The sequence below is a fragment of the Lepidochelys kempii genome, chromosome 1 (genome assembly GCF_965140285.1).
Source record: "Lepidochelys kempii isolate rLepKem1 chromosome 1, rLepKem1.hap1, whole genome shotgun sequence".
Taxonomy (NCBI): Eukaryota; Metazoa; Chordata; order Testudines; family Cheloniidae; genus Lepidochelys; species Lepidochelys kempii.
In genome coordinates this window covers 31,690,668-31,716,208 of record NC_136380.1, presented here as the reverse complement: position 1 = coordinate 31,716,208, position 25,541 = coordinate 31,690,668, and the positions used below count along the sequence as shown (strand labels likewise).

Genomic DNA, 25,541 nt, shown 5'->3' with positions numbered 1-25,541 from the left:
TGTAGGCCACATTTACAGGACAGGGCATTCTATTCTGGGAAGCAGTGACTCTGAAAAAGATCTGGGGGGTCATGGTGGATAATCAGTTGCACATGAGCTCCCAAGAAGGATGTTGATAAATTGGAGAGGGTTCAAAGAATAGCCATGAGAATGATTAAAGGATTAGAAAATGCCTCACAGTGAGAGAATCAGGAGCTGAATCTATTTAGTTCAGTTGTTCCCAGACTTGTTCCACCGCTTGTGCAGGGAAAGCCCCGGCGGGCCAGGCCGGTTTGTTTACCTGCCGCATCCGCAGGTTCGGCCGATCGGGGCTCCCAGTGGCCATGGTTCACTGCTCCAGGCCAGTGGGAGCTGCTGGAAGCGATGCGGGCCGAAGGACGTACTGGCCGCAGCTGATTTTTTACCAAAAATATTCGGCGTATGATCGAGAATATACAGTAATTCCAAAACAAATTGCCATTGTGGTGATGAGCTGAGATCAGAGACTCAAAGTGCATTCCTCACTCATCATTATCAAAGGAAAAGCCCAAGTGGGTTGAGAGACTGTCAACTTGTCTTCTGTGAGAAAAAGATATAAATATGGATTCAAAAAAAGATCCTTTATCTCTGGACAGTTTGAATTCTAACAAGGCAGAATAACTGAACAAGAGTTATTCTGGGTACCCCTGAAACACTTTTGGGATACTGGCAGTTTATTACATCACTGCCACCATTTGCAGTTACAAACTGTGATAAACCTGTACATATATTTTACCTATTTCAACGGCTCAATAACTCTGAACAATAGCAAAGCATTGTGAGGCACTCAGGGCTACTGGGCAGGTGGTAAGATAACCGCTCTCTGGTTTGGACTGAACCCTAGAATCTGAAATAAGTAAAGTTCGAGCTTAAATGTTCTTCTGACTCAGGCCCAAATGTAATAGCCAACTAAACCAAACTAAACCAATAGTTTAACATCATGGTCTATAGTACTGCCCTTGTATCCTTCACTCTCAAAGTTGACACCATTCTGGAGCAATAAAACATACAATGCATACCCAACTGAGGCATTAAAGGAGCATTGTGATGTCAATCTAAGTTTCCCAAAACTAAGTTTTCCTTTTTACATCAATAGCTGGTCCTGCATGGGCATGCTAAAGGAGCTACTCTATTCTACTGTGTATTCAGGTAAGAGGCAGCCATAATTTATCTGGCTCCACTTGGGAGAGCAAGAAACATTGTGTTAGCCTGGCCAAAAGGGGCTGGAGGTAAATGCAGTTTAATCCATACCAACAAGTGCAGCAAGTTACAGGATAAACTGAGTGAAAATCTTTGGTTTCCGTTATGCAGGAGGTCAGACTAGATGATCATAAAGGGCCCTTGCTGCCTTAAAGTCGATGAAACTATGAAGAGATGCTGCACAGTGAGTTCCCCAAGGAGCCAGAATGGACCATTGTGATCATCTAGTCTGACCTCCTTTCACATCGCAGCCATAGAATCTCACCCATCCACTTCTGTAATAGATCCATAACCTCTGGCTGAGTAACTGAAGTCCACAAATCATGATTTAAAAGCCTTTGAAGTACAAAAAGTTACATCTACTCTGTTTTTAACCTGGAAAGTGATCAGCACATAATACCTCAATTCATCTCTTATATTTTTTTAAAAATCACAGTTTGTATGAGGGGAAGAAGAAAGAGAGGAGCAGGCTGCATGGCAATTTCCAGAGCTAAGTCTGCCAGTGCAAGGCAGGATGGTTCACCGGAAACGGTTTTATCTCCAAACCAAACATATTACGTATGCATGATGAAAAGAACTATTTAAAATACAAAAACTTGTTTATAGACCAAACTGGTAGTCTAACGGCCTGGGATTTCTTTACAAACACAGAAATTACAAAGCAAAGCAATACTGGAAGTGAAACACACAACTGATTAACACGTGTATGCACATAAATCAATAAAGCCCATTAAAAACATCCCCTATTTGCATTTTGGCCTGTTTGACACCATTAGGCTGCAGCTACTAATCTATTAATTCCATCAATATCTAAAACTCTGAGATTAGAAATAAGAGGAACTAATTGAGAACTAATTAACAGAGTTCTTTGCCTCCTGGCATAATAATAGATTGTTAATCTAAAATTTGACTTACAATCTCACTATATGATTATACCAAGAACACAGTTCGTTTATCTTGGCTACTCTTTGGCCAAGGGTATTAATCATCCTCAAGTGCATAATTCTTTGAATTCATGCTGAGAGCTGAGATCCAAATTTAGCTTTCTATGCACTTGCAATTAAGTATACGTTTGGGGAAAACTGCCAAGTTACCAGTATTGCCATCAGCTGTGGTCATTTTTCACCTGAAATGTGAACAAAAAGCAGACTTGCATAGAGAAAGTAGATTTTATTTATTTATTTATTTTAGAAGTTTGTGAAACCAGAGGCTCTATAAATTTCAGAAAATACACATGCCCTTAACTGCTGTGCAAGTAAGCTGATCTCTTCAGGAGAAAGGATGGCCTGTTGTGTAGAAAACCCCACCCTGTATAAAGTAGTATTCACACCAAGGAGTCACAGAACTGCTTGGGAAGAGGTGTGCTCATGTTAAAGAATTCATCACCTCTCTCACCAAAACACCTAGACTTGTCCTTCTTTCTCTACTTGGCCATACAACCTACATGAGTCACTTTAAATTAAAGATGAACTCCAGAGTGCTGCCTCAAGGGTCCAAGCTGCTCACAGGGCATTTGAAAAACAAAAATACACAAATCTCATGGGTGGTACCAATCTCAAGCACGGACTCCATGGAGAATGAAAGTGTATCCTGTCTGCTCCTCTCTTCCATCGCTTTAGGGCATTGTTTTAGGATTAAAATGCGGATCTCCCTTATTCACTTCCCTTCCCATTTCCCACCAGATGATCACTATTTGGTCTGTGTGAGGAAAATGAGGGTGAATCTTTGTAGGGATGAGCTCTTCGCTCTGTGTCTGAGCTCCATCAGAGAGAACTGTCAGCCAGGAAAACTGTCTTCAGGCCATACAGCCCCTTTAAAATTCTTTCCTTGACTGACTGTCAGTCAAGCCAAGGAAAAATCCATTCAACATACAGGCTCTCATGTGATGCAACGAGCATACCCAACACATTCTTTGATAATTTCCATGAGCCTGATGGGGAGCCTGAGGTGTGGTGGGGTGACAATTTGAGGAATCTGTCTGTATGACTTATGAATTCTCGTTGATATTCTGAAGTTGTTACTATGAGAATTGCTGTACAATGGAAGTCTTTTTTTGTAGAAATGTGCTGACAGGGCTTGTAGCACTTAGTCATCAGAATAGGGATAATGGAGAGTAGTTAACCTTAACAACTATAATCTAACAACACAATGGGTACATTAAGGAGAATGTCTGAAGCTGGAAGCACCAATTTTCCCAACTTCTCAAAGTGGGGGGAGGGTGTCTCTTTTTGCAGAACAGAAAATCACCAGGACAAAGAGGCCAAAGTACTGATGCTAACCTTGAAAAAAAAATAGTTGTTATGTGGATAATAGCATGGCTCAGAGACCCACACAGAAAATTTTGGGCAGGAGAGGGGAAGAGACTGTTATGTGTTTGAAGCTGACCAATGGAAGTGGAGAGAGAGAGAGAGAGAGAGAGAGAGAGAGAGAGACTCCATGACTGAGAAGACAAGTCATGTGGTGCAGAAGAAAAACCATGGATAGACCCAGAGGACTCTAATCCAGCCCAAGGAACATTCTAGAGTGGTGAGGAAATGGAGGCTGAGAAATGCATTTGGGGCTTATTATTTTTGTATAGATAGGTGTATTTCTTTTGCAATTAAAGAAAAAACAAGGTCTTCGCTCTCAGGAGCAGTGCTAGACGAAGGATCTGAAACACAAAAGTGTGTCTAGACACCCCTAACCGGGGGCAATGTCTGGATTGGGTTCAGATTATGGGGGCTTCAAGCACACATGAATCAGTGAAGTGGGTCCCCTCACAGCAGTTTAGTGAGTTGCCAAGAGAGGTCACTCAGCTACAGCTGTGACAGGTGGGGATACACATTAGGAACAAGGAACGGCTTCTTGGCTCCAGAGGTGAAATTGGGCTGATACTTACTATTGCCTAGATATACACAAAATGCGTTATAAGAAGAGTGTTACTACAGACTTGACAAAACAACTTTGATGAATTCTACTGCAGATACATTAAAAATTGTTTGTGGATTTAAAAGTAGACCAGAGATTTATTTTTATTTCCTTATTTTTATTTGATACCACAAAATCTCCATTAACAGCATGCTGGGAAGACTAAAACTGGCTTTTTTATTTTACAATTTCACATTTCTTAAGCATCAGTCAAAAACCACAAGCACTGTGATTAAGACTCTATCTTTACTAAGACTTATCTCTCTTGAGACAGTCTGATAAATTACTTACAGCTTTATGTATTTTACACAGATGAATAATATCACTATTTGATGTCTCGAAATACTAGTGGGAATGAGTGACTTTTTGCAATATGCTGTAGTCATGATTGGCTATGTTTCCAAATGAAATACAGCACTGTGCTCTTTCTACACAGCCATTATTAGGCACCAGTGTGCACACACTTACATGTGTGTGAGAGATATTGGAGTTCATTTTGTGATTCAGAGGTATAGGTATAATCATTATATTTTAACAGGGACATAAGTCAGCAAAATTTACATTTTCTGTATATTAAATGCAGAATAGTACATGCTTTTGACCCAGCTGGAAGACAAGCTGGGACTAGGATTGGTCAGCAAATAATTCTGTTTCACAAGAAGTTTTGAAAGGTTGTGGTTTTTGTTCTGAGGCAGAACTAACCTCAGACCTTTCATGTGTAGTTGTGTGTGTGTGTGTGTGTGTGAGCGTGCACGCATATGCACAAACAAAACGCAAAACACACACTAGAATAGCTAATATTTAGGACACTCTCTTGGGATGTGGGAGACCTAGGTTTGAATTCCAGTTCTAAATATGGCAGAGAAGAGACTTGAACTTCCCAAGTAACTACCCTAACCACTAGGCTATCGAGCCAGAACCTCTCTCTACTTCACTCAGTATTCCATTATTTATACAGAGTGGAACACCTCAAACAGGAGAATCAGAGAGCTCTACATCAGGCTCTGCCTGATGCACATCTGCAATGTGAGTCTCCATCCTAGGTAACTGCCCTAACCATGAAGCTAATGGCTAGTCTAGGGAGGGTCTCTCTCCCCCCATGAAATTCTGTCTTAGTCCTCAGAAACCTTCGGATGAAGTTTTCATCAAAACTGATTTGTTAATGTGAAACATTTCAGTTTTGACAAAATGGCATTTTTCAACATTCCTCCCCCCCCACCACCCAACTACCTCTAGCTGGGGCTAATTTAGAGCTACTCATTTACTGACATTAGAAATGTCAAAGTAATGGTAATTCAGAAGTGTCCAGGAATCAATCTAATGAGCACAGTTGGTGAAAAAATAAATGTTCAAGGTGAAGAAAATTGAGTTGTAATGAAATATTAATGATTTTATTTTCAAGTAGCTAAAAAAATAGAATTTTTTCCCATTATAATTTTAAGTCTTTTAAATTTAAGTCTTCAGCTAAAGTGTATTCATTCATCTAACAATCACTGATGTATTCTTTTGCCTTTTCTGAAAATTCCTGATTATTAGAACAATTTTAAAACTTCAGTAGCAAATATCTGAGCAGCTTTTTGAGAGGAAACGTATAACAAAATGACAAAATCCTATTTCTGTGGTGTGTAGAAATGCCACTGAATATGACATTATTTTTAACACATTATCCATAACAAGCCAATTGTTATCCAACCAAATGTGTACTGAGTTTCCTTAGTTAATTTATAATCAAGGCCTTCTGCTCTTTGTTTTTATGTCAGTAACAATAAAATATTGCAATTTTTTTTCTAAACGTGAACAGTGATATTAGTGATTTGAACAGAGCTAGAATATGTGACAACATGCTATTATTATGGCGAGATATATGTGATGTAATGCTCTATTAACCACCACCACTGCCTGAGAGTTCTGGAGCAGTGATGGATGCAAGATGACCCCACAAACCTAAACACAATTTGGAGGGTAAAGACAGGTTCCAGCCTAAACAAATGATGCACATATTAGTTCAGATATTTTGGTACTCCCAAAATACACATAGTGCAAGTTAGGAGAGGTGTGCAAAAGCTGGTTTAGAGCTTTCCGTTACACTGCTCTGTGCACTTTTACCTTCTGCATTCAGGCCTGATCCAATTCCCGGTAAAGTCAACAGAAGCCCTGCTCTGAATTAGTGGAACTAGACTAGGGGTTAGAGCAGCCTGAAAGGAGAATGAAAGAAAAAAACATGGATATTAGTGAAGTAGAAGTTTGAATGTGTCAGTTAAATAGGGAGTTAATATAGCCAAAAGGATATAAGGCGTGAACAAAGGAGCTGACTACTAAAGAAAACACAGCCCTCTTTTTTTCTGGGTCAAATTGCCTCTATCTGACCAAAGTTAGTACTAGAGAAACCTGTGAAATGAAAAGAAGAGACCAAGCTTTCTTACAAGAGCACTGGGGCCAACTAAAGAGGCAGGTAACATATGTTTCAAGACTGACAATAAAATAGTTATTGTACATTCAAACACCCCATTCCACAGTAGCGAACTCTTGGACAAAACTAAACCAAACAGTAGAGTCCTCCCACCCCCGCTTCCACTGGAGCTGAAGTTACTTATTATGCTATGTGAATTGTTGCATGTGTGGCAACTTTTACCATAAAATTTGGATTCTTCCATCCTGCCCAGAAAATATAGCTAGATAGACAGACAGACAAAAGGACCACACTTCAGTCAATAAACTTCAGGAGAAGCCGTATGAGTTTGGAGTGTGGTTTCTCATGAAATTTTTCAGCACATCACCTTTATATTGGGTAATGTCACATGCAGGTAAGTGTGATGGTTTCATGAACAATAAGCCTTGTATAATGCTTAAATGTGCTCAACAATAACACACAGAAAGGTAGCCAGAACAATGAAAGGATGTTTCGGGCAACACAGGACATCACAATATTTTATCCCTTAGACCACGGGGTGGCCAACCGGAGCCTGAGAAGGAGCCAGAATTTACCAATGCACGTTGCCAAAGAGCCAGTAATACATCAGCAGCCCCCAATCCGCTACAGCCCTCCAGCCCTGAGCGCCTCCCACCCACCAGCAGCCTTGCCAATCAGCTGGAATAACTCCAGTGTAGCTAACAAATTATTCAAAGTATTTTCTGCAAATTCTTGTTCTAGAAATGATTTGTTTAGAAAATACTTTGTATAATTTGCTAGTCCTACTGGCATTATTCCAGCTTTATACTGGTGTAACGGTGTGTGAGATTTGACCAAATGTGATTATCTGCAATTGTATGGACTAGTCTGAAAAATCAAGCCCACCTCATAGTCATTTAATGCATAACTTCTATACAGTCTACTGTTCCTGGTCCTATAAATACAGAAAACAAGAACAATATGTATATTTCTCCTGCATTAAGCTTAATGTGGATAAACTTCCTTTTGGACTGATCATGCAGAACACTTACTTATGGGCATAGTCTTTTGAGGCTCATAATGACAGGATAGATCCAAATTTTCTTATTGAATCTGTAACTGAAATTATGCTATGATCAATCACAGAGCTAAAGATAGCTCTTGTTCCATCTGCTTCAGTATAATCACAGACTGGGCTGATTAAATTCTTCATAGTTTTTTTATTTTTGCTTTTGTTGTTTTTGTTTGGAGGGGTACATTTGATATTTTTTATTTTGTCAGATTCATCTAACTTCATTTTTTCCATTCCTTAACCATTTGTAATATAGTAACATGGAATAATAATGTCCATATAGGAGACACTTTATTTTCACCAAGGTATTACATGCAAGAATTACCTCTATGCAACTATCTGATATTGTTTTGAATTTATGCATCAAAATATGAAAAATAAGTAAAAAAGCAAGATATAATTTTGAAAATTTTACCCTACTTTAGTTTCCATGAGGCTTAGGCAGATTTTCAATGATATTTAGTCACTCAAAGATGCAGATAGGCTCCTAGTGGGATTTTCAAAAGGACCTAGGTGCCTAACTCCTACTGATTTCAACTTAAGTCCCATTTTTCAAAAGTGATCGAGGAGCCTTGGCTCTTAATCACTTTTGAAAATTTTACCCATGATACCTCCAATACCATCTGCAGTATACTATATATACATATGTACACACACAAATGGAAAGCAGAGGTGGTGGTTCCAGCAGAGCACACACTTTTAAAATGATCTCTTTTATTCAAGATGCACTTTAGATATGTGTAGTCATTGGAGTTGTGGTTGACTAAGGTAACCAAGGCAAAGTACAGATGTGAAGCTATGACACCATGTTGGATTTATGAACAATTGTACTGTGAAGACCAAACAGACCAAAGAGGTGATGTTTCCATCCAGGACTTGTCCCTAGATTTACAAGTGACAGTCATATTCCTCACAGATAATAACTTGGAAGAAAATTAGCCACCAGGGAGAAGACAGTTACTTCCTAATTCCATTGCTTTGTCACATTTCCATTCTCTCTCTCTCTCTCTTTTTTTTTTTTTTAGATTTTCCCTCTAAGCCGTCCCTGCCACAAGATCAATTTTTATCATTTTCACCCATCCTTCAGTGGAGTCCCTAGTAATGAATTGAATCCTTCATCGGGGCTGTTATGTGCTGTAATCCTGTATATTTAGTCCTCAGAAGTCTGCCTAATCTGTGATCCATTGTTCTTTCCTAAAATGTTTTAATCACTTCTAGTTAAGCTTGCATGATCCCCTGACCTGTGATTGCAAACCTGTGATTGCATACTTATCTTGCATCTGACTCATCTAAATCACATGCTTAGCCAGAATATCTGTGTCTGAGTGTCTTTTGAATATGAATAAAGCACTATGTTTCACAGGGTTGCACTGAGTTTAAATGCTACCACTTACAGTGAGGTACTGAGCTAAAATGATACCATTAGCAACTGTGTCATGAGCCACAGCAAACCACCTGCAGATTTGTACAGTGCTAAATTGATGCTACCCATAGTTCTGTAGCTAAAACACTCCTTTTCCACAGTTGCTCACCATGTTAAGAGCTCACACTGACAGTGTAGGCCACAGGATTATCAACACACTCATCCCACAGTGGATAGTCAGGTGCACATGGAATGTTTAATTCCTCATTTTATTGAATTCCACACTCCTCTTTCTAACTGCTTTGAGATAAAGGAATATGACAGTGGCTACATACTTAATATGACAGCGAGTGCATAGGGCTGTGAGTAAATACAATGAAATAGGCTAAAACTTCTTTCTGAGTGGAGGCTCTCTATGAAATAGAGTCAGCCACACCAAACAGAAGAGCTAAAATCTAAGACTAAATGTTCTCCAGCCTTGTCAGGAGTTTTCACACTACTGCACTTAATGGGAAAAGAGCTACTCATCAAAACACTCTACAGAGAAAAATAGCTACCAGTCATGGTGTTGTACAGAGTTAAATAAGCTCTGACTCCAACAGTTTTAAGCACTGAACAATATAAGCACATTTCATACTTTCAGACTGAGCAGATATTTACTTTTCAAATTTTATTTTCATTCAATTTTGAATCCAGTTTAGTTACACTCTGCACAGGAAATTGCTTTCACGAAACTGCTAGCAACAGTTATAACAATGACCGCTGTGAAGTTGACATGTACTTTTAAAAATATTTTGAATAGTTGTAGCTAGTTGTGTGTATAGCTAAAACACATAATGTATTTACTGATTAGCTGCTGAGAAGATACACACTGGGCATTCAAAACACTATAAATCTGATCTTTTCACATTACCCAGTATATATTCAACATGAATAAATGTTCCGCATTATTGTGTGACATGGAGATTCATGCAAATGTAATCAAAGCATAATCAGATCATGTTTTCTTTTATTGGCTGGGCCCAGGAAGTATAACAGCTGAAGGCTACAAATCTCTTACTTAGCTCAAATGATAGTGGCCTGTGTTTTTAGTGCCGAAGGCCCAAGATTCAACCCTTAGTGACAATCATAGTGTCTGCATGCTTCTGGGCATGACTTGTGGTGCAAATATGGAACCATCTTGTTCCATGCTGCAGAAAAACTCAATGAGTCTAGTAAATACCTAAAAGTTCACCTCCTAAGGTTTCCCTCACATATTACCACTAGACAGTGTGAGAAACTAGAAGGAATTAGTCTAGAACAGGGGTGGGCAAACTATAGCCCATGGGCTGGATCTGGCCCTCGAGCCATTTTAAGCCACCCTGCAAGCTGCACCACGTGGCTCAGCCCTGCTCCCGTGGTCCGGCCAGAGTGCTGGGTTGGGGCTGCACCACGTGGCTCGGCCCAGCTATGGCGGGGCGTTGGGTCGGTGGCGGGACCATGTGGCTCGGCCCCGCTCCGGTGCTTCAGATGGGGCGCTGGGTCAGGGGCCATACCACGTGGCTCCCAGAAGCTGTGGCATGGCCCTGCTCCGGCTTCTATGTGCTCCAATGGGAGCTGCAGGGGCAGTGCCTTAGGATGGGGCAGCATGCAGAGCCTCCTGGCCTCGCCTCTGCAAAGGAGCCAGAGAAGGGACATGCCACTGCTTCCAGGAGCCACTTGAGGTAAGCACCGCTCGGAGCCTGCACCCCCTGAGCCTCTCCCCATGCCCCAAACCCCTATCCCAGCCCTGATCCCCCTCCTGCTCTCCAAACCCCTCAATCCCAGCCCAGAGCACCCTCCTGCACCCCAAAATCTCACATCCCCAGCCCCACTCCAGAGCCAACACCCACTTCTGCACCCCAGCCCCAATTTTGGGTGCATTCATGGCACGCCATACAATTTCTATTCCCTCAGGCCACAAAGTTTGCCCACCCCTTGTCTAGAAACTTGAAGGATCTGGGTGACTTTTTTCCCTACTACTAACAGCATGTTTCCTTTCACACTGCTGAGTGGAAATCACCAGCAAGAAATAAAAAATAACAGGCTCTTCTATACACATACTTGAAACAGGTTACCAGACTGCAGCATTTGTCCCAGTTTCTCCAGGGGAATATTACCATAAACTGGGGGAAGGAAAGTACTACCTTTCTATGCCTCATGGTCCACTGCAATCCAAAAAACCTGAATTGACTCTCAGCAAGGTTTGAACTCAGCACCTTCAAGGTTAAAAGCATGAACCTCTGACAGTTTGAATTAAAAGGGTAACTAAGAGGTCATGTGGACCATCTAATAGAGGAGGAAAGACTCACATTCTCATAGCATGGATTATAGCTGCTGCATCAATGGAGCGGATCTGTCTTTTTCTGCACCTGGTGCACACGTAGGGAAGGCTGTGCCAACATTTAAGAAGCACTTTTCTTTAAAATAAGCTGTCAGGGTTCCTTCCCCACTCTGAACTCTAGAACTTCCCCACTCTGAACTCTACATATGTGGGGACCTGCATGAAAACCCCCCTAAGCTTATTTTTAACAGCTTAGGTTAAAATTTCCCCAAGGTACAAACTATTTTACCTTTTGCCCTTGGACTTTATTGCTGCCACCACCAAGCATCTAACAAATATATAACAGGGAAAGAGCCCACTTGGAAATGTCTTTCCCCCAAAAATCCTCCCCAAACCCTACACCCCCTTTCCTGGGGAAGGCTTGATAAAAATCCTCACCAATTTGCATAGGTGAACACAGACCCAAACCCTTGGATCTTAAGAACAAATAAAAAGCAATCAGGTTCTTAAAAGAAGAATTTTAATTGAAGAAAAAAAGTAAAAGAATCACCTCTGTAAAATCAGGATGGTAAATACCTTACAGGGTAATCAGATTCAAAACATAGAGAATCCCTCTAGGCAAAACCTTAAGTTACAAAAAGACACAAAAACAGGAATATGCATTCTATTCAGCACAGTTTATTTTATCAGCCATTTAAACAAAACAGAATCTAACGCACATCTAGCTAGATTACTTACTAAATTCTAAGACTCCATTCCTTTTCTGTTCCCGGCAAAAGCATCACACAGACAGAGAGAGAAACTTTGTTTCTCCCCCGCTCCAGCTTTGAAAGTATCTTGTCTCCTCATTGGTCATTTTGGTCAGGTGCCAGCGAGGTTATCCTAGCTTCTTAACCCTTTACAGGTGAAAGGGTTTTTCCTCTGGCCAGGAGGGATTTTAAAGGTGTTTACCCTTCCCTTTATATTTGTGATATAAGCAGTTGAATTTCCTTAATTTGCATTGACTATTAACCATCCTATGCCTGTATAAAGTACTCCACTGCCAATGGGATGCATTGTGTTCTGCCTTATGCAGCATCTATTCCCTATATTTGTATCATATGAGTGGGAAGAGTGAAGGGGTTACGTCACCTATCAAGTTCCAAATGTCACTGCTTTTAGTGCTTCGTATCAGGCAGGAGGGAACAGACCCATCTACAAGTACAACTTTGGGAAAAGAAAGCCATAATCACTTCACATAATTAATTACTTCTCCCCAGCAACAACTGTGACAATTACTCATTCCATAAAACTTTAATCACATTACGGTGACTTGTTGCAATAACTGCTTACTTCCCAACACTGTGAATGACAACACTACAATATATTTATATATTTCAAAGAGGAAGTCTTCTGTCAGAGTGTCATCTTTTCTCCTCCACTGGAGTACTTAGGAAAATGAGATATGCAGTACCTGAGGAAGAGACTAAAGATGTACTGTTGACAGCATGCAACCAGGCTGTAAGGAACAGGCTTTATGAGGTAAAAAAATGATTTCTGAGGGCTGCCTAGAGCTGTATTGAGCTGAAATGCTACCTCCCACTGTGCTGTTCAGCTTCACTTCATCTAAATGAATGCTAGCTTTTTCCATTGCTGTTAAGAGAAGTTTGTCAGCCACTTTAACTGGCTGTGCTAACGTAATCTACTGAAAGAAATACTAGGAAGCTATTCTACACTACTGTGGGTTGTACCCAGTGCCTTTCTGTAGATTCCTTTAACCCTTTAAAATTAATTTGGGATAAAAATGTAATGCACTGTAATGTATGAAAAGAAACAGATTGGCTGGCCTGCTCTGTGTGAGTACTGGGTAGGGTTGCCAAGTGTCCGGTTTTCGTTCCTGGCCAATGGGAACTGCGGGGGCAGCGCCTGAATGCGCGAAGGCAGCACGTGGAGCCTCCCTGGCCGCCCATGCACCTAGGGGCCGCAGGGACCTGGCAGCCACTTCCTGGGAGCTGCAGTAAACACCGCCAGTACCCCGCATCCCAAACCCCATCCCACACCCCAACCCTCTGCCCCAGCCCGGAGTCCCTTCCCATACCCAAACTCCCTCCTGGAGCCCACACCCCACACCCACCTGCACCCCTACCCTCTGTCCCCTGCACCCCAACCCTCTCCCACACCCAAATTCCCTCCCGGAGCCCACACCCAGCACATACCCCCACCCCCGCATCCCAATCCACTGCCCCAGCCTGGTGAAAGTGAGAGAGGTTGGGGGACAGTAAGTGACAGAGGGAGGGGGGATGGAGCATTCAGGGGGAAAAGCCTTGGAGAAGGGTCAGGACAGCACTGGGGCCCCAGGAAGAGGTGGGGCACGGGGCAGTGCTGGGGTGTCGGTTTTGTGCCATTAGAAAGTTGGCAACCCTAGCACTGGGAGAACATGCTTCCACACCAAAATACACCTCAATCCTGATCTGAAGGCATTGCATGTTTAGAGGTAAAGGAGCAGGCCAGTCTCCTTGTCCCATTCAGTGTTTGGCCTCTATGCTGAGGATGCCTATGGAGGTTGTTCTCATTGTATGCAGTATGGACCAGGATGTAGGCAATATGACCAAGTAGTCAGAGTAGGAGTCAGGTATAGTGGGCAGAGCAGGTGTCTAGGTTGGGAAGAAAGCCAAGGGTCAGCACCAGAGTCAATTGCCAGTTACCAGAGGCAGGGGTGAAGCCAGAGTCAGAACCAGGAATCAAAGCTAAGGGTCAGAGCTGAGGTCAGACGCCAAATGCCAGAGCCCAGGGTCAAGCCAGAGTAAGGGTCAGAAGTCGGAGGCCAGGGTTGGAGTCAGGAATGGACACTTCGGATTGGAGGTGAGGTGTAAGGGCAGAAGGAGAGGCAAAGATCAAGCACAGAGCAGAAGCATGGTGGGAACAGGAGCAAAGGCGTGGGTTAGGCAGGAGCCAGAAATACAACAGGAACCAGAAACAGGGTTGGGTACAGAAGGTGGGCACAAGCAGAATCCAATGTAGCCACAAGAGGAAACCACTCTGCTGCTAAGACAAACTTCCTGTTCCTCCTCCTGGTTTAAACAGCACCATTGGACCAATCAATGGAGCACCAATCAAAGCTCCCGTGGATGGTGCTTTGCCTGGAGCTATAGCCCTAGTAGCTTCTCAGCCCACTCCATTTCAGTAGCCATTGGGTGAAAGCCAAAGTGTGGCAACTGACTGGGGACCCCTATGCCTGGGTTCAAGATGTGGAACATCAGATTATGATGCTCATCACCCAGACTAAACTGAGAGCAAGAAATAGGCTTCATATGTTAACAGCAAGCAGTTATTGATAGCTAGGAGGTTCTATATCTCTTAGGCAATGCACCAAACCATCCAGTTCCCCAGCCAGTATATCTTTAACTGTAGCATTTAGAGGGATACTGAACTACTTTAGATTAGAAGAAAAAACTGGCAATATTTTAATCTGAAGAGAAAGTATCCTCCCATTTCCAAGTATTTAGATTTTCAAAGATTACTACTCTGCTTAGACATTTAAAAGGGGAAGACACACCACTTCTGTTAATGTATGATACTTTTTAAAAAAATCGGTGTCTAAAAAAGTTGCACTACAGTCTAATATATTAACCCTCTTGTCTATCACCGTCAAAATGCCTTTAATGCAAATCTAAAGGTAGGCATAGGGTTTGTTTGTGAGCCATAACGGTCTTTAGCTGCGGAGAAGAGGCTGTTTTAATTGACTAAAAAATTAAGACTAGAAAAATAAACAAATCTGAAATCTGTAAGATTAGGAAATTTCAAGACAGATTAAGAGGTGGCAAATTGTCTCTGTTTACACACTAGAATAGAAATGCCAGCAAATATCCATTTTCCAAACCTTGTGCATGTGCAACCCCCACTGATGTCTATGGGAGTTTCTGTGCAATAAAGAAAGGATCTGTCCTTCAATTAAGACTCGTTTAATTATGTTGATGGAAGGTAGGAGGAATTTTCTCATTCCTAAAAATAAAAATGGAGATTTATATTGCACTCCAGGTTAAGTCTGGACCTCTGACAGTGCAGTGTCTACAGTTTTACTGTAAGAATAAATAGGGATGTAGTAGGGCCATGATCCTACTACACCCACTTTGAAGTCATTGGATTTACACCACTATAAAAAACAGCCTAAGGCAGAGTAGAGTCAAGACCTTAATACAAGCAAGTACATTGTTTAAGTATATTTTCTATAGTTATTTTTGGTTATATAAATTAGCATTAGGTTTATGATTACTATTACTACAAAAACAAATACAGTATTCACTAAATCGTATCACTTTAAAAGCAATGGGAAATAATGTAAAAACACTGTACTACATTACCTGGCCCATAAATGATTTGTGGCACAGGAGATGAATCTTGCAAATGATAAGGGGACAAGGAGGATGAAGAGGGACATTCAATATTTGTCAGAAGTGGCGGAATTGACAATAGCAGCGTGTGTGTGTGTGTGTGTGACAAAACTAATTGGGGGAAGAAGGGGTGTGTTTTGTCATTCCTGCCCCAATCTGGCACTTGTCATGATGGCTACTCACCTTTCGCTTATATGCTTGGTAAGAGGGGTTTTTTATGATGCCTACAGGTACTAAAAGGAGAAAATAAAAGAACATGGGCTTTGAACATATAGGACTTTTTAAATTACTTGTAAATACATGCGATGTAATTGTAAAGACATTTAAGGCCAATTTATAAAAACAAGTTTTTAGGTTTTTTTTTTTTTAATAAAACACCCGCTAGACTCCTGACAAAAAGGTGAATGAAATGTAATGAATCTCTGACTGCACACTATTCACCTTTTGCTATGACCTCGATGCTGCAAGGTGCTGAGTGCTTTGGAAGCATGTGACTGATTTTAGTGAAACTACTAATTGTTAAAGTTAAGCCCTTGCTTGGCTGATCCCATGCTAGAGGGCCCAGCACCTTGTAGGATTAAGCCCTGTATATCACTATATAAAAAGAAAACTACATATTACTGTGAACCAATAAACATTACCTGTAAGAAGAAAACAATCTGATCCAGCAAACTAATGGTTTAGAACAATTTTCCAATTCACCTGCTATAATTTTAAATATATTGAGAATACACTTTCCGCCCACATTCCCCTAGGATTTTGAACTCTACCATCCTCTGATGAATTAATGTTAAAACTCACCAGGTATCTGACAACTGTAGACAACTTCTGCCTCCCCCCCTCCTTTCAGATAGAAATAATACAATGTGCAAAAATACAACAAATAAAATTCAGGAGAGAAGTACAATTTTTTTTCCTGACCAACTGCATATTGAACCCAGAAAAATGAATATGTGTCTGATTGTCTGTATTGGGCTCAGGCAATGTGACAGACTTCTCCTGTGTTAGTGCGGGCAGATGTCTGGAAATTTACTTTGCTTCAGGACAGCTTGCAGAGGGGTTAAAGCATGTTTTGTCTTCTCTGCAGTAGAAGCAGCAGCAGTACCAACAAGTTTAACATTGTCTGGCACCAGTTTTTATGTATACTTCTTTCTGGTTACATTTTCCACCTGACCTTCCATATACCAGTTGCCAAAGAAGATGAAGTTCCCTCCTATTTGCCATATTGTCAACAAGGAAGAAAGGTAATAATTGGACAAGCTTATCAATGACAGACATTCTCTTTTCAACAGTACATCATCCACTTGGCAGAGGAACAAACTCAGTGCTTAATATGTGCCAGGGCTTGCCAGCGCTGAGCCCCGGCACATCTAGGCTTGGCAGTTCATAGCTCCAGCACCTCTGGGCTTACTGCATCAGTAACACAAGTAAAAAATTGCTTGAGCCCCAGCACTAAATTGCTTGAGCCCTGGCACCTCTTTCATTACAAATTAAGCACTGAACAAACTTAAACAAACTGTCAGCTGTGGCATAGAATGGACTTGACCAAATAGGTGATGGGAAGAAAAATAACCCAGGCCTATCAAGTGTCATCTTTTATATGATTTGGCTAATGCATTTATGAACCTTTAGGCTATGAACTTTAATGCTGACAGTTGCTGAAATTCTGAAAGTAACATATTGAGAAGGCTTGGGAAATATTTGGAGACCAATAGTAATGCTCCCAGTTAGCTATGCTAGAAGCCTCCAGCTAGCCAGATGGAGAGTGAGGGCTATTTTAAGAGAAGAGAACACATCAGCTAAATAGCAGCTGTAGATCAAAAATTTAGGCAGAACACTGAAACTTGCCTTAGTACTGTATCTGCTAACTACTTAGAGGCACTTTTGTAAGTGCCCCTCAGTGTTGTATAGTAGCTGAAAAACTGTTCAGAAAAGTCCAGTAGTTTCTGATTTGGAGCTTGCTACTGAGGGATACAGCATAGATGCCACACTCATGAACCCTTTATATGAGTTAAAAGCTGTGACTGGCATTTTGGAGTTGTCACTTTAGTGAATGGGCATTGCCCCGAGTTATCCACTTCTTTAGCCTTGCAGGTCTCCAGCCACAATGTTGTCCTATCATTAAATATGAAATGCTTCACATTGGGTCTCTCCAGAGCCCAATTCACATGCAGCCAGGCAATATCATGATCTGGACACACTGGAGAAATGGTCTGAAGTAAATAGGATGAAATTCAATCAGGACAATAAGCACTCCACTTAGGAAGGAACAATCTGTTGTACACATACAAAATGGGAAATGACTGCCTAGGAAGGAGCACTGTGGAAAGAGATCTGGGGTCAGAGCTGATCACAGCTAAATATGAGGTAACAGTGTAACTCTGCTGCAAAAAAAGTGAACATCATTCTGGGATATATTAACAGGAGTGTTGTAAGCAAGACACCAGAAGTAATTCTTCCACTCTACCCAGCATTGATTAAGCCTCAGCTGGAGTATTGTGTCCAGTTCTGGGTGCCACATTTTAGAAAAGATGTGGACAAATTGGAGAAACTCCAGAGAAAAGCAACAAAAATAATTAAAGGTCTAGAAAACATGACCTGGGAAAGAAGATTGAAAAATTTGGGTTTGTTTAGTCTGGACAAGAGAAGCCTGAAGGGGGGACATGATAACAGCTTCAAGTACATAAAAAGGTTGTCACAAGGAGGAGTGAGATAAATTGTTCTTGTTAACCTCTGAGGATAGGACGAGCAGCAATGGGCTTAAATTGCAGCAAGGGAGGTTTAGGTTGGCCATTAGAAAAAGTTTCCTAACGGTCAGGGTGATTAAGCACTGGAATAAACTGACTAGGGTGGTTGTGGAATCTCCCTCATTAGAGATTTTTAAGAGCAGGTTAGACAAACACCTGTCAGTGATGATCTAGATAATACTTAATCCTACCATGGGTGCAGGGGACTGGACTAGAAGACCTCCCAAGGTCCCTTCCAGTCCTAAATTCTATGCCCTAACTAGGACAAGGGACCAAAAAAAGGACATGAGGGATATATGGTAGATCAAGAAAGAGAAACCCATGTAAATAGCATTCATTGTGTTATCCTGTCATTAGCATTTCTTTACACTTTGAAGCATGTTGACACAAGCTGTAAGAATTATAGAAAAGAATGACAGGGTACCGTAGTCTCAGACCAGCTTCTTTCAATGGTGTCTTGTATATGCAAATAAAAGCCTACTGATTCTATTAACCCAGTGCTGATTAGGTATAATTTGATGTGGTTTTTGTAGTTTATCAGTTATCAAAGCCTCCCTAGCTCAAAGCCAGGAACAGGCTAGTCCAGACCTTGCTGGTCCTTTATCTTATAGTTCACAATATCTCTATATTGCAGTTGCTCATAAAAAGATGGTTTTACGGTTTCCCCATATCCTTGGCCCAGATGGAATGCAGGCCACAAGTGAAACTAGCCTCCTAATCTTTCCTCACCTCCAATTTAGCTTGAAAAAATAATCTGAAGCAATCAAAGAAACCACAACACAGTAATAACTCCCAGCACCTGCAGCCACTTCATCTCCTTTTGATGCTAGAAAGGAATCCCTAATGCTCAGCCACTGTCTCAAGGTAAATCAGGATGATCCACAAGCCGCATGGCTCATCTATATCTCCTCAGTAAATCCAACTGGGGATCGTTGATAGCGCTCATTATGTCTAAGTGTCATGCCATTATAACATACATTATACACGAGTGACTGGCTACATTGGCATGTCAACTTCACCACATACGTAAAGGCTCACGTAGCACATATTGTACATCTTGCCAAATATAATGGTTTTACAGAACATAAAGCGTAGGATGCAGTGTGAATTTTATTAAGATTGTAAAACACTTTCCATAATTTATAAGGAAGATTCAATCCCCCCCCCCATCAAATTCTGCAAAGGAGATGCATTCTGTCTGAAATGTTATGCATGTGGTCTCTTGCCAGAGAAAAACCTTTTATTCTTGCAAATTTTTAAGTGGCTCAGAGCAACAGTTTATGCCCGATAACTTTGTTTTAGAAGAACTGATATCACTTTTGGAAATGTAACTATTTTTTGCCATTGCAGATTTCAAAATTAGCTTTGATCTGGGAATTCTATATGTATTAACATTCACTCATACCCAGCAAGAACTAGTGCATATTGAACTATGCTGGTGGATAACACATAAGTCACTTGTTACAAAAAACAGGAGTTTTGGGTGCTTTGTAAAATCTCATATGATTGTAGCTTACATTAGGATTCTTTTTTCAGAGTAGCAGCCGTGTTAGTCTGTATCCGCAAAAAGAAAAGGAGTACTTGTGGCACCTTAGAGACTCAAATAAATGCTCTAATAAATTTGTTAGTCTCTAAGGTGCCACAAGTACTCCTTTTATTAGGATTCTTGCATACCTAACAAGTCACACAGGCTTGCATTGCCTTATTTATTTTTAAATTTCATTATCTTCTTCTCTTGCTTTTCCACCTGCTAACAACTTTCCCCATTGCCCAGAAACATATTTAGTGCATTTATGCACACACAAGACACGCAGTCTCTGTATTCATATTAGGATGCTTCCCCTCAATAGCCAATGCAATAACCCAACTTTTTTGCCTGAAGGAATATTATCATGACCTGGTAACATAATGGTTAATTACTGAATCAGAATATGGCTGGACATAACAGGAATTGAATGTCCTTTATCTTAGTGCATCAGCATCCACATCTATTGCCTTACCTTTGAAAAACGTGCCTTTGAGAATATTGAAAATAAAATTCTGAAGCACCTAACTTAGTGGACCATGTTGAACAAAATCAATAGTAGAAAGTATTTGCAGCAGCAAACATACTTCAGTGACTGCAATGACATAACAGCAGCTGTAGTTGCAGAATTATGTGCTCAAATGTCAAAAGGAACACAGACTGTGCATTATTAGAATTACAACTTACTTTGACAATCTGATCCTATCAGGTTCGAATGCAATTTTATCATCTCAGGTTAACTTAAGATCTTATGGTATTAAGTTTTTCAGATGAGATGTAATTTAAGTAGCACCTGAAGATGCTGCAGTTATTGTGACAATTATCTAATGCATTTGAGAGAAACAGACGTGTTGCTCTAAATTATTTATAACAATATATGAAAAATGGTTTTGAAGTAAAAATGATTTATTTACTGACTCCTAACCTGCCACATAATATGGAATAATCCTTAAACAACCAAAAATAATAATAGACTGGGATTTAGTTCACAAATCAGAGATGGAAGAACAGGAGTGTTTTGAATACCTGGCAGGAATAAATACTGAATAAAAACAAGAGAGAGAAAAGCTATTTCGATTAAATATAATGTCTGGCTGATTGGCAAGTGCTTTCAGGATGTTATTCTTTAGCCAAATTAATATTCAATATAAATTGGAGTATTTCAAACTTCGTTCAAGACTTTTTGAATCAATGTTTGACATTTATCATTGCTTATATTTTAAATGTTTTTTAATCTCCTTAGTTTCATATGTATCTGAACAGAGAATCGGTGAGGCAAACTGTTAAGACTACTTCCTTATTTGTGTTCAAATTAGCTTCAGAGCACTTATAATGGAATGGTACAATCTGTTGCAGTGGTCAGTATTAAAAAGTTGGAAATGACTTTGGTATCTAATGCCCCAGTCTTGCAGCTGACTGTGTCCAGTTGACCACATTATCTGTGGGCTCATCAACTATGTGAGTACAGGGATTCCTTCCACATGGAGTCTGCTGCAGGATCAGGGACACAGATTCCACTGTGCAATAATGTGCCAAATATTGGCTTTTTAATTATACAAGGACAACTTGTATAAAGAAGCATTTCTCACATAAAGGATCCAGCCCATAATATTTAGATTGTTTCAGCTTTGGTTATCGTAAATGAAGGCTGATCAATAAAAATACTTTGAAAAAAAAACAATTTCTGGAAACTGGGAAGTTGAAAGAAGATAAAGCTAGGACAGATGAAAGATCAATTCTGGATAGCATAATATCAAATTACAGGACTCCTCACATGGAAAGATTAAACGATGATCGACTATAAAGCCACACAATTTGTTTACTTTAAAAGATAATACGAAGTTAAAGCCAAGGGGAAAAAGCTCAAAGGAATACTGTTGCAGGCAAAAACAGAATCATTAGTGTATATCAATATAACACACATAGTTTTAGAAAGAAAAATCAACTCCATCATTTGTTTCCAGACACAGAACATGGTAAGAGTCTGAGAATTTCACAGCCCAGAATCACCAAATAATGCTGCAGTTATCATCCCTTTCAAAGCAGTTTGCTAGATCATTTTTTTCCCCAAGCAGATTTTTCTCACTGAAGCCGTAAAAATTAGGATATTCTTTTGTGAATGGGCAAGTGACAAACTCTTCCATTCTTCCTTACAGATTAAAAGTAACCCTGAGAAACATTAAGATAAATGGCAAGTGGGCAATACTTGTTCAACTTTGTATTAAGTGATTATAATCTTAATATATAGTTGATAACATTAATTGTTTTTGGTTAAATGCTAATTGACATGGTTTGTTCATTTTTCTTTGCAGTAATTTTGCTTTTATACTTCCATTTTCTACTTGTCAGGAATTCTTAAACCAGTAACACAAGGTTTTGGTTTACTTACCTGAAAGACATCCAGTGAGTGACAGAAACAGAATCAGTCTCCATGATGACCACATCATTGGTCACAAAGGTCTTGAGTCCCCGTTTGTGTGATTGTTAGCAGCTTTGACGTTTCTTCATTAAAGCTCCGTCTAAGGAGGTAGAAGACAGTCTCTGTTAGGAGAAGTAAAAACCTCTGGCAAAAATATGATAGGCTATTCAAAAGAAACCCTAGATCCTAGTGCAATCCCAAGAGCTCTTTACGTAAAGTGGGAGGTGACATTTTGAAAGGGAGGTATTTTGAGAGAGTCTCAAGAAAAATGTAGTGTAGCACAGTACCTACCTATGTTAAGAGCTAAATTGTGAATGTCACTGTGTAGCTGCACTGGAGATTAAGGAGCCTCAGTTCTTCACCCCAAAGGCAGAGGTGTGTCACGGCCCTGAATTCCTGTTCCTCCTGGAGCCCAGAGTTATAAGTGCACACTGCATATTTCATCAGCAGGTGTCACGAATACAGCTGAGTATTTTTCCCCAGTGTCTTTGAAGCAATCTCTTGGTATTTTCTAGAGGTGGGTGAAATAGTTGCAAAGAACAACTAGTTCACCAAATTCAACCACTTCCACTGCTTACAAATTGTGCCAAAATAGGTTGCAATCCCCACTAATTTTTTAGGTTTCAGAGTAACAGCCGTGTTAGTCTGTATTCGCAAAAAGAAAAGGAGTACTTGTGGCACCTTAGAGACTAACCAATTTATTTGAGCATGGGCTTTCGTGAGCTACAGCTCACTTCATCGGATGCAGTGAGCTGTAGCTCATGAAAGCTCATGCTCAAATAAATTGATGAGTCTCTAAGGTGCTACAAGTACTCCTTTTCTTTTTACTAATTTTTTACTGTTTGAAATCTTGTGGTGGATGTTTAATACAAGCGCGGTTTATAGAAAATAAACTCTTCTTTTTATTTACCTTATTCTCCCAAACTGACACCCAGCCCATTTTTTTTGTCTTTTGCACCCATCTGTTCAGACTTGTCTCATACCTAGTTTGGCAGATCTCTGGGGAAGAAACTCTTCCTGCTTAGAGCCCTGATCTCTGATTATGGTTCCTAGATACTACTGTAACAATTACAACAATGTGAACAGATTGCAACCTACAGATTGTTCACTGCATTGCTTCAGGTAGTCAGCATCCACAATTCAAATGTCCAGTTGGTTTGAGTAGGGCCACATTGGTATATTTCTGTTCCATGATTGGATGACCTTTCCCTGGCTATTCTGCCATAATTGCTTATAGCTGGACTATGACAGGCCCTTATGCAAGTGAACTCAATGAACCTTCCACTCTTGAAGTGCATGGGCCCCCATCAGCACCTGCCACAAGACCAGTCCCAGAATGCAGCATTCTATACTGTGCTCTGGGCCATTTAGGGAGGGAATGTGAATCACTCTCCTAACTCCCTCAGACTCAATGTGGTTCACTTACAACCCTTAATTCAAACCATTAGCTAAGTGGCACAGTTTAGCACATCAACATTTCCTGTGTGGTGACCTCACTCATTCATTAGAATAATCACAGAAAGTGGATGCTGAAGGGGTGTAACACATTCAAAGCAAAATCATTTAAATTCTTCAAAGAATGTACAAGAATCTTTCTGCCACATCATCCCCTTTAAAATGCACTCTTAATATCTCCACTTGTGAGCTACATTGCCAATCTCCCCTCTTCTATACATGCACAATCCCACACACTGCATGAGCAAGGAAAGGCTGCATTTATTTATATACTGGAAAAGTTATTCTTGAAACGCTCTAAAGGTGTAATTTGTCAGCTCTCATTTATATAGCAGGCCAGGTGCAGCACTCAACACAAATAAAGATTCCCAATTTGGGATTGTTCTTCCTTTCAAGTAGCTTAGACTGGGCATACTTAATATGAGGTCTACATGTTAATATATGCTTCTCTGAAATAGAACATAACTGCAGCTCATCTTAACTTCCACAGGGAACCCTCCTCAATTAATTATTAATGCCAGCTGCCTTTGTTTTTCACTTCTGTGATAATCTGTGTTTCAGTCAGTATGTTCCCAGGGTAGGGTGAGTTATCTCTTTCAGCACCCTCTGCTGGCCAGACCGATGGGAAATAAATATTTTCATTAATATTTAACTTTTTTTTTCCTCATGGCCATTTCTGTTAAAACTCGTAGAATACATCATTCCTTTTTTATTTTGTTCTGCAATGCTATCCCCATTTTTATAAGGCACAAAGCAAAAATTGTAAGTAAAAGGTGATTTTCATGCAAGAACAGGGAAAGTGTTTCCAGGCCTAAAGGGACGTGTGAGACTATTTCAAAAATATTTCTGAAATGATAGTGATATTACTAACAAAGGAAGCAGTTGAGCTCTAAATCATACTATGAACAATATTACTTCCTGGTTTGTTGTTAGCTCAAAAATTCCTCAAAAACCAGAGGCACATTTTCATTTGGGAAAACTAAAAATATAAGTTTTGGTTCAGTAGAGGAGTAGCTAGATAAAATTCTATGGCCTATGTTATACAGTTGGTGAGACCACTAGATGATTTAATGGTCCCTTCTTGGCTAGAAGTCTATGAAACTATGAAAATAAATAACTGCTGTTAAAAATGGAAAACAAATGTTTTGAAAAATGTATCCCTGTTTCTCAAAGAATTTTAAAATTGGATTTTTCTAAAAAAACCTCTGTAGCTGCTCAGAAAACATGATGAATTTTTCATGAACATTTCATTGAAGTTCAATGGAGCTATGACAGTTTGCACCAGCTGCAGATCTGCCCCAAAGACTTTTTCCAGCTCCAAACTGAAAATACTTCACTGTGACCTACTTACCCGAACCCTATCAAAACAAAACTCAATTCTAGTGAACAAACTTAATAAAGTAAAAACAGGTTGTGACACCCATGGAGTGGCTCAATAATCGTTTGTGAATTCTGTATATTGACCTGGTTACTGGGATACTTACTGTAGGCAACAGAGGGTTCCCGGGTCGGGCGGGGGGTGTGGGGGGGAGGAAGGGGCGGACAACGACGACCAAGAAAGACAGGAAACAATGTCTCACAATAAGCCATTCCTCAGTAAACACTTAGGGGTGTTAAGGGGTGTTAAGAGTCAATGCCTGAACTTTTAGATTTGAAGATTCTACACTTTTGACAAGCAGACCAGCCCAGAAACTGACAAGGGCAAAGGAATTCTGCCTGGATTAGAAGATATTCTCACTCTCTCTGAAGAGAGGAGGAAACTGCTTGGGGAAAC

At 40.3% G+C, this 25,541-nt stretch overlaps 1 protein-coding gene across 2 annotated transcripts in view; it reads right to left on the bottom strand.

Annotated features, from left to right (window-relative positions):
- CNTN5 (contactin 5) overlaps nucleotides 1-25,541 on the bottom strand; it is a 969,593-nt gene that overhangs the window by 502,812 nt on the left and 441,240 nt on the right. For both annotated transcript variants that reach the window (XM_073337877.2, XM_073337885.2), the window contains exon 3: nucleotides 22,283-22,412. In XM_073337877.2, coding sequence (XP_073193978.1) covers nucleotides 22,283-22,340 — 58 coding nt within the window. In that variant the 5' untranslated portion in view covers nucleotides 22,341-22,412. The remainder of the gene's footprint in view (nucleotides 1-22,282; nucleotides 22,413-25,541) is intronic.